We start from the raw sequence: 16519 nt of genomic DNA, 5'->3' as shown, positions 1-16519 counted from the left end.
CTCCCGGTGAGTGGGGGGGTGAAGGGACTGGCCCCCGGGCAGCAGGGGGTTTCCCAAAGGAGGGGGAGCAGGAAGAGATGCCGGGTTCACACAAGCATTTCCTAACTGACAAGGCCGGAGGTGGCAGGGCTACGCCCCGAAGCGCAGGCTGTCCCGGCTGCGGAGGGACTGAGCTGCTCCCCAGCTGTGCGTCCGCCGCCCCAGGGGCTTCCTGGAAAGCCCTCGCCGACGGGACCGTGGAGGGGGAGGTGGGCAGAGCCGGAGCAGGAGCGCGAGCGTGTCTGCGTCGCTGCCGGAAGCTTGGGAGGCGGCCAAAAGCGCTCGCTGTCACGGCGCGTCGGCCCGGGAACAATAGCTCCAAACAAGGGCCACGATCCTTCTGTGCCGCGCATGGGGAGCCTGGGCCGCGGAGGGGCCTGCTTCGCGGGGAGCCCGGCTGGCTGGGATCCCTGTAGGCTGCCCCCAGCACTGCCAGGCCCCCCACACCGAGAGACGGGAGAGCTCTCTCTCGGCGTGCTGAGCCCGGCGGGGCTGGGTGGGCTCCAAACCAAGCCATCGCCCCCATGCCAGGCTGGGCGCGTAGGGGTGGGTTAGCTCAAAGCCTCGGCTAACGGAGAGGTCCCAGAATGTCCCAGCGGGGGCGGGGAGGGGGGCTGGTGACTGAGCGGGTCGTGAATCATCCCTGGTCCCGTTTGCAGGTGACACGCGGGCGGTAAATCCGGAGGCGGGTGGGTCCCGGGGACCGGACCGTCTTGGCCAGCTGGGTGCCAGCGAACAAAAGCGGAAACCGCGGGGCACCGGGGGCTCCTCCGCCGTGCCCGGGGGCGGCTCAGGGGTCTGCGGCTAAGCGACCGGACCGCGGGAGAGGCACGAAGGGGGAAGCAGCATTCAGTGTCTGGGTGTGCAGAGCCCTCACCTCCCCCCTTCTCTTTCCCCCGCTGCAGAGGGAGCATTGGATCCGTAGCCCAGCCTAGGAGCCCAGAGGGATGTGGAAACACAGACTGGCTGGTATGTAACTCCTGGCCAGCGTCTCCTCTGCCTCCAGGAGAGACGGGCCAAGCCCAGGGGACCTAGACCAGAACCGCCTTGGTTCAGCTCTGCGAGTGCCCCCCCCGGCTGACAATGCCCCCCCCCTTCCCCTTCCCAGCCTTGTCCCCTTCACCCGGCAGCCGCCCGCGGAGCTGGCCATGAATATTTCAGCGCCCTGCCGAGTGCACCTCACTTTGCATTAGCATCAGATGCCTGAAGGCAGCCGGCTCTGCCCAGTCACGGGCGAGGCGAGACCCCCGGGGGGCCAAGGACGGGCCCTGCTCCAGGGCTGCCTGCAGCCTAGGGATGTGAAGGGTTAACTGCTGAGGCCTTTATCAGGTTAACCTCAATGGGTGAGGCTGTCCCGGGCTGGAGCAATTCCCTACCGGCTGTGGCCAGGGGGCTGGGCCCACCACAGGCAGCGGCTGCCAGTCCATGGCAGAGGGGCCCAGCCGGCCCCCCTCCCCACAGGCAGTCCCCCCCCCCCAGCTCTTGTCCATGGCGAGGGGGAAAGGGGGTGCAGCCAGGTCGTGGCGGGGGGATGGATCGCTCCAGCCCAGTGGAGCCCCCCACTTCCACCCCCTTTATTTGGTTCCCCAGTTAACCATCACATTGACCCAATGAAACGGGGTTTTACATCCCATCGGACGGGTCTGAGCCGGGTGCCTCTGCTGGATCCCCCCCCCCCCCCCCGTACACACGATCCCAGCTGCCCCCCTTTATCCCTCCAGCCCCCACCCACTAGGGCTGCGTGCGGGCCCGAGCGGCCTGTGGCAATCCCGACCGGCTCCTGCCCCCGCTTGGTCTCAGGCGCAGCCTGGCGGAGGGCGACCTGCCGGGCCACACCCTGGCGTCCGCTTTGTGCCACCCCGGGACCGAGCAGCAGCTGGCTGGGCTGCTCCCCTGCGCTGTGGCCAGGACGCCGGAGAGCGGGCGGGGGGGGGGAAGGGGGAGGTGGATGCAGGATGCCTCTGCTCTGACGGATTGCTGCTAACGAATCTTTCTCCCCCCTCCCCCGCAGGACTCTGTGCGTGACCCAGATTCCCGCAGACGCCGGCATGGAAAAGTTACAGAAGGTAAATGAATTGGGTTAGCCCCTTGGGCCCCGCAGCCCCCCTTTTGGCAATCGCCCCCTGAGAGCCTGCCCAAGGCGATGGGGCGGGGGGGGGTCGGTGCTCTGGGCTGTGGCCCCGTCCTGGAACGCAGGAGCCCTGCACCTCCCGGGGGACAATGCAAGCCCCGACCGTCTCTGTTTGGGGCTGGGGCCCGTGAGCCACTCACAGGAGGGGTCAGTCTGCTCGCTAGCAGGCTGGTGTCCACAGCTCAGAGCTGGTGGCACCAGCAGGCCTCCATCACTGGCCATCTCTGCAGAGAGATTTAGGGCCCCGGCTGCAGGGAATGCCCGGGACAGAGGGCAAGGGAGCCGGCACGGCGCGGGGTGCGATGGCAGGACAGCACCGGGAGCATCCCCTGCCGGGTGATGGGCAGGGGTCAGTTCCGGAGCAGGGCGAGGGGGGAGCTGGCAAAGGCAGCGCAGGGCCAGGCAAGCCCGCTCCGTCGCATGCGGTTAACGGCACTCGCTGGGGGCTGGGGGGCGCAGCTGCTGTGACCAGAGAAGGGAAGGAGCAGGGTCGATTCCTCTCCCCGCTCCATTCCCTGCTCCAGGGGCGCCGCCCCGGCTCGCCCGAGTTCGGGCAGACAGCACCCCCTCGTGGTCACACCTGCTGAAGCTGCTGGCAGGCCGCACTGCCCTGCCCCACCGACATGCCAAACCCTCCGCTCCTGTGTGATCAGTTAACCCGCGAAACGTTTCCTTTCCTCCGCTGAATGGGGATGGGCGGGGGGCTGCGTCAGCCGGGCGGGGCCTGCAGTAGGCGAGGCTGCTCCGCCGGGCTGGGGGCCTGTCGCGGGCGGGGACTGATCGGGCCGGACCCACCGTGCTGTGCCAAGGGCGGGCGGGAGCTACCACAGTCCAGCCTGGTCACCGGTTAACCACCGACACCCCTAGACATGGCTCCCCCTGGGCGGCGGGAGTCTGAGACCCAGCCGCGCTGTCAAGGCGGGAGCTGCAGACTGCACGGCAACGCCTGCCCAGTGCCGGCCGAGTGGGAGTTGGACGTGGTTTGTGGTTTGGGGGGCGCTGCAGCTCACAGGTTCTCCAGGTTCAAGGGGGGTCGTCGTCCTTGAGTCCAGCCTTCCCCCCACGAGTCTTAGGCCAACCTCTAGCCCAGCATCAGAAGAACATAAGAACGGCCGGACTGGGTCAGACCAAAGGTCCATCTAGCCCAGTATCCTGTCTGCCGACGGTGGCTAGTGCTAGGTACCCCAGAGAGGGTGGACCAAAGACAATGATCAAGCGATTTGTCTCCTGCCATCCCTCTCCAGCCTCTGACAAACAGAGGCCAGGAACACCATTTCAATCCCCTGGCTAATAGCCTTTTATGGACCTAACCTCCATGAAATTAACTAGCTTCTCTTTAAACTCTATTATAGTCCTAGCCTTCACAGCCTCCTCTGGCAAGGAGTTCCACAGGTTGACTACACGCTGTGTGAAGAAGAACTTTCTTTTATTAGTTTTAAACCTGCTACCCATTAATTTCTTTTGGTGTCCTCTAGTTCTTCTATTTAGGGAACTAATAAATAACTTTTCTTTATCCACCCTCTCCACACCACTCATGATTTTATAGACCTCTATCATATCCCCCCTCAGTCTCCTCTTTTCTAAACTGAAAAGTCCCAGTCACTTTAACCTCTCCGCATACGGGACCCGTTCCAAACCCCTCATCATTTTAGTTGCCCTTTTCTGAACCCTTTCCAAGGCCAAAATATCTTTTTTGAGGTGAGGAGACCACATCTGTACGCAGTCATCCTGGCTCCGTCAGCGGCCAGCCCCTGCCGCTTCCGAGGAAGGGGAAAAAAACCCCACTGGGCAGTTATAGAATAACCTGGAAGATTCTTCCTGACCCTCATCCATTAGATCAGGGCTGCTCAACTTTGGAAGCCCCGGGGCCACAATGATACTCACAGCGCATGCCGAGAGCCGCAACCGAAGTGCGGTTGCATAGATATGCAAATCTATGCAAATCTATGCAAATAGCTTCTTTCACACTGACATGTGTGAATACAAAGGTTAAGGCAAGGCTACACAACACCCAGGCCCCATTTAAGTCAGTTCTGCTGATATTAATAAAATGTACTATTGACCCAATTTCCACCCGTAGGACAGCACTTTTACTGAGCAATGACAGTCCAGGAATGGAACTACTAAAACGCATCGCCACAGAAGACCATTCTATTGATGCTTTTTTGTTTTGGCTCCCACCCTCATGCCGCACGTCGAGCCCCGCGTAAACCCAAATTGCATCGCAGGCCGCAAACAGATGGGCCGTGTGTTGAGTAGTCCTGCATTAGAGGCTGGTCTGTGCCCTGAAGCATGATGTTTCTATCTCCTCTCTTTTCCCCGGTCTAATGTAGCTGTCGATGTTCTTATGACTCATACACACCTCCACGCCTTTTGGAGTGCTGCTGTGCTCTCCGCCTTGATAGTATCCAGTGGCAGAGAGTTCCAGAGGTTTACAGCCCCGCCCCTCCTACCCCCAGCTCCACAGCTAAACCTGAGAGCATGAGGCAGCAGACTGCCAAGGAAGGGGGCTACCAGAGAGCTGATGTCCTTCTGCATTTCCCAGGTGTTGCCCTGAGGATCAAGGCCCTCTTCTCTGGGAGTCAGTTCCACTGATCTCCAGCCCATCCTAAAAATGCAGAGGTGGGAACACACACACACACACACACACACACACACACACACACACACATACACACACACACACACACTCATTCGCACATGCGCACACGTGCACACGTAGTCTCAAGGCGCCCACACACACAGAGTTGCACGTGGATACATCCAGGCACCCACACACAGCGATGTGCCGTGCAAACACCCCTCCCCTGAACGCAGGTGCAGGTGCGTGGGTGCGCACACACACGCTGCACTCAGCATCATGGCCTTCCCCCTCCAACGCCAGAGCTAGCCAAGCGGACGTATCCAAAGGGCACCGCCAAGCAGGGCAGGGGAGAGGGCTGGTGGGTTTGGGAGCGTCGCTCCCCCCCAGAAGGGAGTGAGGGTCAGCAGATGGCTGCTTCCCTTGGTATTACTGCCTGTCCGTGTGTCTCTCGGGCGCTCAGCTCCTGGGCAGCTTAGCTGGGGTTTCTTTTGCCTTGCCCTGTTGACTACGCTGATGAAGCCAATGGCAGAGAAAGAAACTCACCGAGATCTCTCCCTCCTTCCCAGCAATCTTTGACCTCACCCGGGAGCGTCTGTTCCTCCCGCGGGTCCAGCGTCCCAGGGTCGCCCTCCAGCATCGTGGTGAGTGCCGGACACGTCATGTCTCCTTCCGGGGGGGAGGTCACCCAAACGTCCTGTGGGGCAGCTTAATAGCGTGATTAAAGCAAGGGAAGGGGAGTGAGGACTCCTGGGTCCTGTACCTGGCTCTGGGAGGCATGGGTGACTTTTGGTAGCACACAGGAGCAATGTTCCCTCTAATCCTTTCCACCGTGTGCAGAATAAATTTTGTGCATGGCGCACATGTGAATGTGCACCACCGGGCGACACAACAAACCTAGCTCTGGGCGGCGTTTGAATCGCTCCTGAGTGGCCGCCCAAGCACCCAGCTTACAGGGAACTTCTTCACGAGGTGCACCGCCTCCCTTTCCCGCCACCAACATTGTCACCCTAAATGGGGTGTCCCCCATGTCCCCTCCCTGCTCCCCCTCCCCCACAGGCACCAGTCACCCCTGCTGGGAGGAGAGTCTGGCCTAGTGCTTAGAGTAAGGCAATGGGAGTAAGGGGTCCTGGATTCCTGATCCGTGAGCTAGGCAAGCCCCTCCCCCTGCCGTGTGTTTCTCCATCCCTAAAGCGAGGAGCAGCCCTTTGGGGCGGGGAGGCCTGAGCCCCACGCGGAAAGAGCCGCGGGCCCTAGGCCAAGGCTCGGACGCCTGCTTCTGTGTGTGTGGAGCCGCTTTCCCGCCCTCGCAGGCCAGAATGGACAACGAGGTGCTGGGCTACAAGGACCTGGCGGCACTTCCCAAGGACAAGGCGATCCTGGACATCGAGCGCCCGGACCTAATGATCTACGAGCCCCATTTCACCTACTCCCTCATGGAGCACGTGGAGCTGCCGAGGAGCCGAGAGGTGAGGGAGGGTCCCTGGGGTGGTAGGCTCCCGGGGGGGGGAGCTCCCGCCTGGCGAGGGGGGGCTGTGTCTGAACTCTTTGCCGTGTAGCTCAGGAGGAGTCCGGTCACTGGCGTCTCTCTCTCTGCTTCCTCCCACAGCGATCCCTGTCCCCCAAGTCCATCTCCCCTCCTCCTTCTCCAGAAGTGAGTACCGTCCCTCCGCGCCTCCCGCCCGGCCCTGCGCTGGCCTGCCCGGGCGGCCGCTGACCCTGGCTCTGTTCCCAGGTCATCCGGGACTGGACGGAGAACAAGGCCCTCGGAAGTGCCTCTCAGGCAGCGAGTCGCCGGACCAGCAGCACAGCCCGGAGCGGAGTGCACCACTTCCACCGACCTGGTACGGCAGCTCCCCCCCGCCCCGCCTGGGGCTCCCCACGGCTCCCCACTGGGGGATGGGGTGCGAGGGAGCAGGGCCCCAACTTCAGGGCTCCACTGACCCAACCAGAGACCCAAACCAGACCCCGTCTCTGCTCCTACTCTGGTGCCTTCCCCCCGTCACCAGCCTGAGCCAGGGGAGCCCGGAGCCGGCCCGCAGACCCAGCTGGGGGGCTGGGCCCCATCGGTCCTTCCTCCCAGAGCCTCCCCCACCAGTGGGGAGGGGGACACTCAGCCGCGGCTGCCCATGCTGGGGCCAATGGCCGTGGGGGACTGGCTCCGTCTCTGCCACGTCTCACCCTCCCGTTGCCCTTCCCCAGAGACCAACACCATGGAGCTGAACATATACAAGAAGCCGCCGATCTACAAGCAGAGAGGTGAGGGCGGCCGCTTTCTGCGCCCTGCCGCGCAGGCATCTCGGGGCGCCGGACGGGGGGGAGGGGCCTGAAGGAGACGGGGAGACCAGCCCTCCGTTCCCTGTCCCTCCATTGCAGAGCCCGCGGCCGGAGCCCCGCTGAGCAAACACCTGAGAGAAGACCAGATCATTGAGTCCTCCAAGTTCCCAGCAGCCCAGCCCCCGGACCCCAACCAGCCGGCCAAGATCGAGACGGATTACTGGCCCTGCCCTCCCTCCCTGGCAGTCGTAGGTAGGGGGTGGCGGGGGGCGGTCCCTGCCGCGTGTGGCCCCGGCTCAGCCCCGAGATGGGAACGGCCGAGGACAGCGGGCGTGCTGCTCTGAGTCAGCAGCGAGGCCCCGTTATGGCGACGGAGGGGGCCCCGGGGTAGGACACCCCGCGGGGCCCTGGCTGCTCGGGGTCGTGGAAGGGCCCCTGGGGGTGGCCCAGCTGTTGGGGTGCGGCATGCTGCCTCCCGGCACTTCCCCAGCGGAGTTGGCTGGATCCTTCCCAGCCGCCTCCGCCTCCCTGCTCCCTTGCTCTGCCCCGGCCCCCTGACACCCTCCTTGGCTCCCCAGAGAAGGAGTGGAGGCGGCGGATGGCCTCCAAGAGAGGCGTGGAGGAGGACGAGGATCTCACAGAGGAAATGACCAACCTGCGGGAACTCCAGAAAGAGGAGCTGAGTAAGGTAGGGTGGACTCAGCAGGGCCGGGGCCCCAGGAGTGACTGAGCCCGCGACTGTGCTGGGACTGGGGGAGGCTTCAGCTTGGAGCATGTTGGGATTAGAGGGGAGCTGTGCCCTGGGGGATGCTGGAGCTGGAGGAGGGCTGTGTCATGGAGGATGCTGGAGCTAGAGGAGGGCTGCCTCATGGAGGATGCTGGAGCTAGGGGGCTGTGTCATGGAGGATGCCAGAGCTGAGGGGGGCTGTGTCATGGAGGATTCTGGAGCTAGGGGGCTGTGTCATGGAGGATGCCGGAGCTGAGGGGGGCTGTGACATGGAGGATGCTGGAGCTGGAAGGGGCTGCGTCATGGAGGATGCTGGAGCTGAGGGGGGCTGTGTCATGGAGGATTCTGGAGCTAGGGGGCTGTGTCATGGAGGATGCCGGAGCTGAAGGGGGGCAGTGTCATGGAGGATGCCGGAGCTGAGGGGGGCTGTGTCATGGAGGATGCCGGAGCTGAGGGGGGCAGTGTCATGGAGGATGCTGGAGCTGGAGGGGGCTGCGTCACAGAGGATGCTGGAGCTGAGGGGGGCTGTGACATGGAGGATGCTGGAGCTGGAGGAGGGCTGTGTCATGGAGAATGCTGGAGCTGAGGGCGGCTGTGACATGGAGGATGCTGGAGCTGGAGGAGGGCTGTGTCATGGAGGATGCTGGAGCTGGAGGAGGGCTGTGTCATGGAGGATGCTAGAGATGGAGGGGGCTGCGTCACGGAGGATGCTGGAGCTGAGGGGGGCTGTGACATGGAGGATGCTGGAGCTGGAGGAGGGCTGTGTCATGGAGGATGCTGGAACTGAGGGGGCCTGTGTCATGGAGGATGATGGAGCTGGAGGGGGCTGCGTCACGGAGGATGCTGGAGCTGAGGGGGGCTATGTCATGGAGGATGCTAGAGCTGAAGGGGGCTGTGTCATGGAGGATGCTAGAGCTGAAGGGGGCTGTGTCATGGAGGATGCTGGAGCTGAAGGGGGCTGTGTCATGGAGGATGCTAGAGTTGAAGGGGGCTGTGTCATGGAGGATGCTGGAGCTGAAGGGGGCTGTGTCATGGAGGATGCTGGAGCTGAGGGAGGCTGTGTCATGGAGGATGCTGGAGCTGGAGTAGGGCTGTGTCATGGAGGATGCTGGAGCTGAGGGGGCTGCGTCACGGAGGATGCTGGAGCTGAAGGGGGCTGTGTCATGGAGGATGCTGGAGCTGGAGTAGGGCTGTGTCATGGAGGATGCTGGAGCTGGGGGCTGTGTTGTGGAGGATGCTGGAGCTGCGGGGGGCTGTCTCCCAGCACTGAGTGCTACCTGACCCTGGATGCTCCTTTTCCTCAGGTCACCTCAAACCTCGGGAAGCTGATCCTGAAGGAGGAGATGGAGAAATCTATCCCCATCCGGAGGAAAACCCGCTCGCTCCCAGACCGAACGCCCTTCCACACCTGTGAGTGGGGCTGGGCGGTGACCCAGACCTGCCCCCCTCTGCTCGTCCCCTTCTCTGATGCTCAGACCCTCTCCCCAGGCCTTTCCCGGCAGCCCCAGGAGCAGCTCAGATTCCAGCCCGTGCCCGCCCGGGGACCTGCTTTTCGGACGGTTCCGGGTGCTGGGTTTATTATTTGTTAGAGGCTGGGAGGGGAGGAGCCCACAACTCCCCCTGCCCCCTCCCCCCCAGCCAGGGCACCTGTCCCTCGGCCTGCAGCGCCCCCTGCTGGGAGAGGCCAGAGCGGCGCCATGGGGCTGCCATCCCCGCTGCACCAGGATTGCCGCAGTAACCATCAGCCCAGAGGTGACCTGGCCTCTTGCTCTTTCTCAGCTCTGCACATTGGGAACTCCAGGTCCTCCACCCTTCCGGCCTACGGGAGAAGTACCCTCGCCAGGGTAAGGCCCCGGGCCCCGGCAGGTCCCCTCTTCGCCCTCCCCTCGCTTCTCCTGCCCGCAAAACCCCAAGGAGTCTGGTGTTTTCCGCGTGATGTTCTTATCCGGCTGCATTCGGTGTTCAGCTCCCACCTGGACCGCTCCACCTCGGCCGGGCGGGGACTGTGCCCCAGCTGCGGCTCGTGCCCCAGGCCGGGCTAAGTGCTGGGTAATGCCACCCGCTGGGTCAGGGCAGGAAGAGGGGTTGCCGGGAATTGAGAGCCGAAGCCAATCAACCCATGGGAGCAGCTGGCTCCGAGCCCTGCTGGGGAGGGGCCCCAGGGCCCTGGGCCTTTGGGCCACTGGTCTGCCTCAGCAGGGCCTGGGAGTCGTTACTTTGCGGCTGCTGGCAGTCTTGTGTGAAATGAGTGTGTTGGGTCTCAGCCCAGAGAGACAGAGCTCCTAGGCGCCAGGCCCAGGCTCCGCGCTCCCCCCGGGAGGACCCCCTAAGGCAGGGTGGAGGGCAGCGCAGGGGGACGCTTGCAGGGTGGCCCTCTGGGGCGCAGCTGCTCTGTGGGGACAGAGGGGCCCCTCGTTCCTGGAGCTCTCAGTCTGGCCCGTCTCCCCACCTTCCCGTAGCGTCTTGCGTCCGTTTCCGCCCCTCCCAAAGGCAGAGCTGCCCTGAGAGCTGACCCCGTCTGAATTCTGTTTGCAGCTGCAGTCAGCAGAGTTCAGCTCAGCCAGCAGCGAGAAGGAGAGCCCAGGTAAGAGGATGGCCTGCTGTGACCCCTCCCTCCGGGGCCCCGGCATTGGCCCCTGTGGGCAGACAGGACACTGGGCAGGACGGCCCTTTGGGCTGACCTAGCCTGGCCGTTCTGACGTTCTTAGAAGCCCACGGCACAAGGGACAATCCCGGGGGGACGGGTGTCTAGTCGGGTGACTCCACTGGGGACCCAGCCAGGCTGTTCCGAGTCGGCGGGATGAAACGCTTGCTCGGCTCAGCCTCACAGGGCCACTGTGCAGCACGCCCCGTAGGCCAGACCCACAGCTGGGCTCTGTGCCTGGTGTCCTCTCGTCATCTCTCGCCCAGCCCCACAGGCTGTTGAGTTAGCTGCCCCACTTACGCCGGGGAGGGACAGGTGGGTTTGGTCTGGGTGGCCTCAGAGAGGGCTGGAGACAGAGATCTAGGATGGTCACAGGCAGGAGCCGACATCGGACAGCTGTCGGGAAGCCCTTCCTGAGCTGCCGAGTCTCGGTCCCACTTCCCAACTGCACAGGGTCCACCTGGCAGCCCCAGCAGCGAGGCCCAGGGCTGGCTGGATGGTGGAAAAGCCTTCCCCCCTACCCCTAGACATTGGGCACAACACAGTAGCTGAGCAGGGGGTGGCGGAAGCCGACCCGGCTGCTGCCAGGCTGTGCCCGTTTGAGGCTCTTTGCTCCCAGCCTGTCCCCGGCGCCTGCTTGATGCAGGGTGTGCTGAAGACCAGCTGTGAGCAGAGTTCCCTCTAAGCCGAGCGCTTGTGCGGCCCCCCAGGAGAGATTCAAATGCCTCCCCGCTGGTTAGCAGAGCACCCGCAACCTGGCAGCATGTGTTTCTGTTGGTGGTGCACATCCACTCATGCCTCGGTGCACATACACAAAATGTATTCCGCACATGGCTGGAAACATTAGCGGGACCCTTGGCCGTGACCCCGTCGCTGCTGGGTGGGCAGTGACTCACGCCAATGGTTGCCAGCACCTGTGCAGCCACTGCCCTTTATCATTTGACGTTGGGATTTGCGTCCACGGAGGGTTAAATTCGGGCCTCCCCTCTGAGTAAGAGATCCCAGGCCAAATCCTCCACCGGGGTAAGCGCTGCTGCTCCTGTGAAACCCACGAGGCTTCCGCTGCCCTCGTGGGACGAGGGTCCCGCCCCTGGTGCTTAACGAGCTGGGACCCGCGGGCCCTGCACTCACAGCTGGGGGGGTCTCGTCGGGGAAGAGGAGCGGCTGGAGCTGGGGTTCTCTGAGCCCTTTTCTTTGTGTTTTACAGGCCTGCAGGTAGGCGCGTGCCCTGCGGCTGGAGGGGAGACGCTGGGAGCTCGGATGTATCTTCGGGAAGGCAGGGGGAGAAGTGCCCCTCCCTTCCGCTGCAGGCTCAGCCTCTGCCAACCCCGCCTGGCTGGCACCGGCCGCCAGGGAGACAGAGCTCAGCAGCGCGGGGGCTGCTGGTGCCGAGACTCAGACCGGACCAATGGGGCCGACAGAGACTGGGGCAGGGTGGCGGGGCAGGGAGGGGGCGGGCAGTGCTGGAGGAGAGACGGACGGACGGAGACAGAGAAACCCAAAGAGGCAGGATGGGCCGGGGAGGTAGGGAGAGAGGGAGACGGTGCTCACGGTGTGGGAGAGAGAGACAGTGGAGAGGGATTTAGGAGCTCGGGTGGGAAAGAGACAGTAGAGAGGGATTTAGGAGCTCGGGTGGGAGAGAGACAAGAGAGACAGGGATGTAAGAGCTAGGGTGTGGGAGAGAGACAGTAGAGAGGGATTTAGGAGCTCGGGTGGGAGAGAGACAGTGGAGAGGGATTTAGGAGTGGGAGAGAGACAGTAGAGAGGGATTTAGGAGCTCGGGTGGGAGAGAGACAGTGGAGAGGGATTTAGGAGTGGGAGAGAGACAGTAGAGAGGGATTTAGGAGCTCGGGTGGGAGAGAGACAGTAGAGAGGGATTTAGGAGCTCGGGTGGGAGAGACAGTAGAGAGGGATTTAGGAGCTCGGGTGGGAAAGAGACAGTAGAGAGGGATTTAGGAGCTCGGGTGGGAGAGAGACAAGAGAGACAGGGATGTAAGAGCTAGGGTGTGGGAGAGAGACAGTAGAGAGGGATTTAGGAGCTCGGGTGGGAGAGAGACAGTGGAGAGGGATTTAGGAGTGGGAGAGAGACAGTAGAGAGGGATTTAGGAGCTCGGGTGGGAGAGAGACAGTGGAGAGGGATTTAGGAGTGGGAGAGAGACAGTAGAGAGGGATTTAGGAGCTCGGGTGGGAGAGAGACAGTAGAGAGGGATTTAGGAGCTCGGGTGGGAGAGAGACAGTGGAGAAGGATTTAGGAGCTTGGGTGGGAGAGAGACAGTAGAGAGGGATTTAGGAGCTCGGGTATGGGAGAGACAGTAGAGAGGGATTTAGGAGCTCGGGTGGGAGAGAGACAGTAGAGAGGGATTTAGGAGCTCGGGTGGGAGAGAGACAGTGGAGAAGGATTTAGGAGCTCGGGTGGGAGAGAGACAGTAGAGAGGGATTTAGGAGCTCGGGTATGGGAGAGACAGTAGAGAGGGATTTAGGAGCTCGGGTGGGAGAGAGGGTCGACAGGGATTTAGGAGCTCGGGTGGGTGCAGAGAGCCTGGCTGCAGCCCATCACCCGGGGGCTGGCAGGGATCTCTGGCAGAGTCGGTGGGGACCCCGCCCACACTGACTGTGGGTTTTGCTCCCTGCAGAACGGCCAGCGGGGCAGGATGGACAGAGGGAACTCCCTGCCCAGCATGCTGGAGCAGAAGGTGAGAGCCGCAGCGCAGGCCTGGAGACGCGGCAGCCCGGGGCCAGCGTGCAGGGCCCCTGCTCACACGTTTCCTTGCTCCCTGCCCTGGCTGGTGCCTGCGGGTTTGCGGGGGGAGGGGCCCCCTGCACTGCAGGCCGAGCTGGGGGTGGGGGCGGATGGAGTGGGCACTGGCATTTCAAGGAACCCGGCTGTTTAGCTGCCTGCTTCCTGCTTCTCAGATTTACCCCTACGAGGTGCTGATGGTGACGAACAGGGGTCGTGTGAAACTGCCTCCAGGCGTGGACAGGACAAGACTAGAGGTACGGCCCTGCAGCGCCTGCGCCCAGCGGAGAGAGGGACCCAGGAAACCACTGCTGACAGATCCCAGTGCTGGAGCCGAGGGGGCTGTGCTGTAGTGAATGCAGGAGCTGAGGGGGGCTATGCCATGAAGGATGCTGGAGCTGAGGGGGGCAGTGCCATGGAGGATGTTGGAGCTGACGGGGGCAGTGCCATGGGGGGATATTGGAGCTGAGGGGGGCAGTGCCATGGAGCATGCTTGAGCTGAGAAGGGCTGTGCCGTGGGGGATGCTGGAGCTGAGGGGGGCAGTTCCATGGAGGATGTTGGAGCTGACGGGGGCAGTGCCATGGGGGGATGCTGGAGCTGAGGGGAGCTGTGCCATGGAGCATGCTTGAGCTGAGAAGGGCTGTGCCGGGGGGGATTATGGAGCTGAGGGGGGCAGTTCCATGGAGGATGCTGGAGCTGACGGGGGCAGTGCCATGGGAGGATGCTGGAGCTGAGGGGGGGCAGTGCCATGGGGGGACGCTGGAGCTGAGGAGGGCAGTGCCGTGGAGGATGCTGGAGCTGAGGGGTTGCTGGGTAAAGCAGCTGCAGAAATAGACAGAGGAGATGGGGAGGGGGAGGAGAGAATGAATGCATTATGGCTCCTGGACTTGGACCCCCCCATCACCACCCCATCCACAGGCTTCCCCCCTCCCTCGCTTTCCCTCTTCTGCACTGAAGCTCGGGGCCTTCACCCCGTGGCTGCATGTGGGGAGTGCCAGGCCCAGCAAACACCACGGGCAGCGCCCAGAGTGGGCACTTGCAGGGTGCGGTCGGGAACTCCGCCGCCCGGGAGTGCTCAGCGCAGCGGGAGAATCTCTAGCACTCTCGTCTCCACTCCACGTGGCAGCGGGGTAGCTGACAGCGACTCGGGGGCCGTCCGAGGTGTGACTAGACATCCCCGAGCTAGCTGTGTGGGGCTTGTCCACGTGGGTGGGGTGCAGTGGTCCAGCCTAACGTGGGAATGGAAACGGCTATTGTGAATCAGCCACAGATCTCTGGCCGGATGCTGTGGTAGGGGCTGGGATCAGTTTCGCTTAAACTGATTTGTTGTGACAGGTTTACTCTCGTTCCAAATAAGCCATTCAGAAACTGAAGTCAGAAAGCGGCTTCGCGGAGGTTTGCACTGATTTAACTAAACCAGTTTAAACCTTCCTATGTAGACAAGGCCTTGCATTGCTTTAAACTTAGCTTGCGTTGTTTTCGTTTGTGCCTGTAAATTTGCAGGGTAGGCTAAACCGCTGTAACATGTAAAGGCAAAATTCGAGAGTCTACCCTGGGCTTTGCATTCGTTTAACTAAATCGTTTTTAAACCAATTTAAGCTCAACTAACGCAATTTCTGTGTGTAGACATATCGGCTACGTCTACACTGGCACCCTTTTACGGAAATGCTTAAAACGGAACAGTTTTCCATTATAAGTATTTCCAGAAAAAGCGCGTCTACATTGGCAGGATGCTTTTCCGAAAAGCACTTTTTCCGGAAAAGCGTCCGTGGCCAATGTAGACGCGCTTTTCCGCAAAAAAGCCCTGATCATCATTTTCGCGATCGGGGCTTTTTTGCGGAAAAGACTACTGGGCTGTCTACACTGTCCCTTTTCCGGAACAGTTTTTCCGGAAAAGGACTTTTGCCCGAACAGGAGCAGCATAGTTTTTCCGGAAAAACACTGACAATTTTACAGTAGATCGTCAGTGCTTTTCCAGAAATTCAAGGGGCCATTGTAGACAGCTGGCAAGTTATTCCGGAAAAGCAGCTGCTTTTCCGGAATAAGTGGCCAGTGTAGACACAGCCATCTAGTCTGAGGGTTTGTACTAGGATTGAATGGGAAACAGATTTTCCATCTTGAGGGAAATTCTACCATTTACAAAAAATCTATACCAAAAACACAGTGAAAACAAAAAAAAAAATGGAATTTCTTGCAAAACTAAATTCCAGGGTTTTTTTTTGTTTGTTTGTTTTTAGGCTGATCAAAATGTTTTGTTTCAATGAAATAGTTTCATTTTGATTTTGTGAAAAGCTGTATACAATTTAAAAAACTGACATGAAAATTTGATTCAAAATGGAAAATAGAATTTTCCTAGCAAAACACAGTGGTACGTGCATGTGTGTATTCACATGCACACACTGATCTGGCACAAACACGTGCATACACAAACTGACTTCACACACGCGCGTGCAAACACACTGATCAGTCAGTCACCTGCAGTCACTGACTGGGGGCAAGTACCTACATGCACAGATCTGGGGCATGCACACACTGACTGATCTGACGTGTGCACACGCACATGCAAAATATGAACTGATGCACGCACACAGTTCTGGTGCACACAAGCACACACACATATACAGAGAGAGAGATTTTGTGTGTGCATATACACTGACCTGGCACACATGTCAAACATGCATGCACACACACAGATCTGGGACACACACAAATGCACACATACACAGAAAGATTGTGTGCATGTGCACACACAATGACCTGGCATACACAGGGTACATCTACACAGCAGGGCTTAACTCAAAATAAGCTACGCAACTTGAGCTACGCTAATTGTGTAGCTTAAGTCGAAATTGCTTATTTCAAATTTGGGCACATCTACACAGCACTTACTTTGAAATCAAGCTCTCTTCTTCCGACTTCCCTTACTCCTCCTACAATGTGGGTTACAGGAGTTGGAGTAAACAGTCTTCCAGCTCAACATTTTGACATGCTGAAATACCTGCCTGCTCTGTAAACGCGGACTATGCTATTTCGGAATAACGTCCATTATTCCAAAGTTACACTGCTGTATAGACATACACACACAGATCTGATGCGTGCATGCGTGCGCACACGCATATACACACACAGAGATTTTGTGTGTGCATATACACTGACTTGGCACACATGTCAACCATACATGCCCACACACAGGGTACGTCTACACAGCAACATTCTTTTGAAATAACGCAGTCCGCGTCTACGCAGCCGGGAGTTATTTCGAAAAAACGTCAAAATACTGTCAAGCTGGAGGACTTCTTACTCCGACTCCTGTAACCCTCCTTGTGCGAGGAAGAAGGGCATTTCGAAATCAGTGCTGTGTAGACACTCCCCATTTCGAAAT

At 60.5% G+C, this 16519-nt stretch overlaps 1 protein-coding gene across 8 annotated transcripts in view; it reads left to right on the top strand.

Annotated features, from left to right (window-relative positions):
* The window catches only part of DMTN (dematin actin binding protein), a 47179-nt gene that overhangs the window by 27942 nt on the left and 2718 nt on the right, over positions 1 to 16519 (top strand). For 4 of the 8 annotated variants that reach the window (XM_075911035.1, XM_075911037.1, XM_075911034.1 and 1 more), the window contains exons 2-14: positions 945 to 1008; positions 2051 to 2105; positions 5321 to 5395; positions 6065 to 6220; positions 6361 to 6405; positions 6487 to 6595; positions 6954 to 7010; positions 7128 to 7280; positions 7607 to 7716; positions 9060 to 9165; positions 9535 to 9599; positions 10291 to 10339; positions 11607 to 12257. In XM_075911035.1, the coding sequence (XP_075767150.1) occupies positions 2088 to 2105; positions 5321 to 5395; positions 6065 to 6220; positions 6361 to 6405; positions 6487 to 6595; positions 6954 to 7010; positions 7128 to 7280; positions 7607 to 7716; positions 9060 to 9165; positions 9535 to 9599; positions 10291 to 10339; positions 11607 to 12070 (1407 nt within the window). In that variant the 5' untranslated portion in view covers positions 945 to 1008; positions 2051 to 2087 and the 3' untranslated portion in view covers positions 12071 to 12257. Of the gene's footprint in view, positions 1 to 944; positions 1009 to 2050; positions 2106 to 5320; positions 5396 to 6064; positions 6221 to 6360; positions 6406 to 6486; positions 6596 to 6953; positions 7011 to 7127; positions 7281 to 7606; positions 7717 to 9059; positions 9166 to 9534; positions 9600 to 10290; positions 10341 to 11606; positions 12260 to 13025; positions 13093 to 13312; positions 13394 to 16519 lie in introns of those variants that run through there. The other 4 variants (XM_075911039.1, XM_075911040.1, XM_075911032.1 and 1 more) reach the window with 4 other exon arrangements.

Source organism: Pelodiscus sinensis, chromosome 28, assembly GCF_049634645.1.
Source record: "Pelodiscus sinensis isolate JC-2024 chromosome 28, ASM4963464v1, whole genome shotgun sequence".
NCBI lineage: Eukaryota > Metazoa > Chordata > Testudines > Trionychidae > Pelodiscus > Pelodiscus sinensis.
This window is presented reverse-complemented; position numbering and strand designations above follow the sequence as displayed.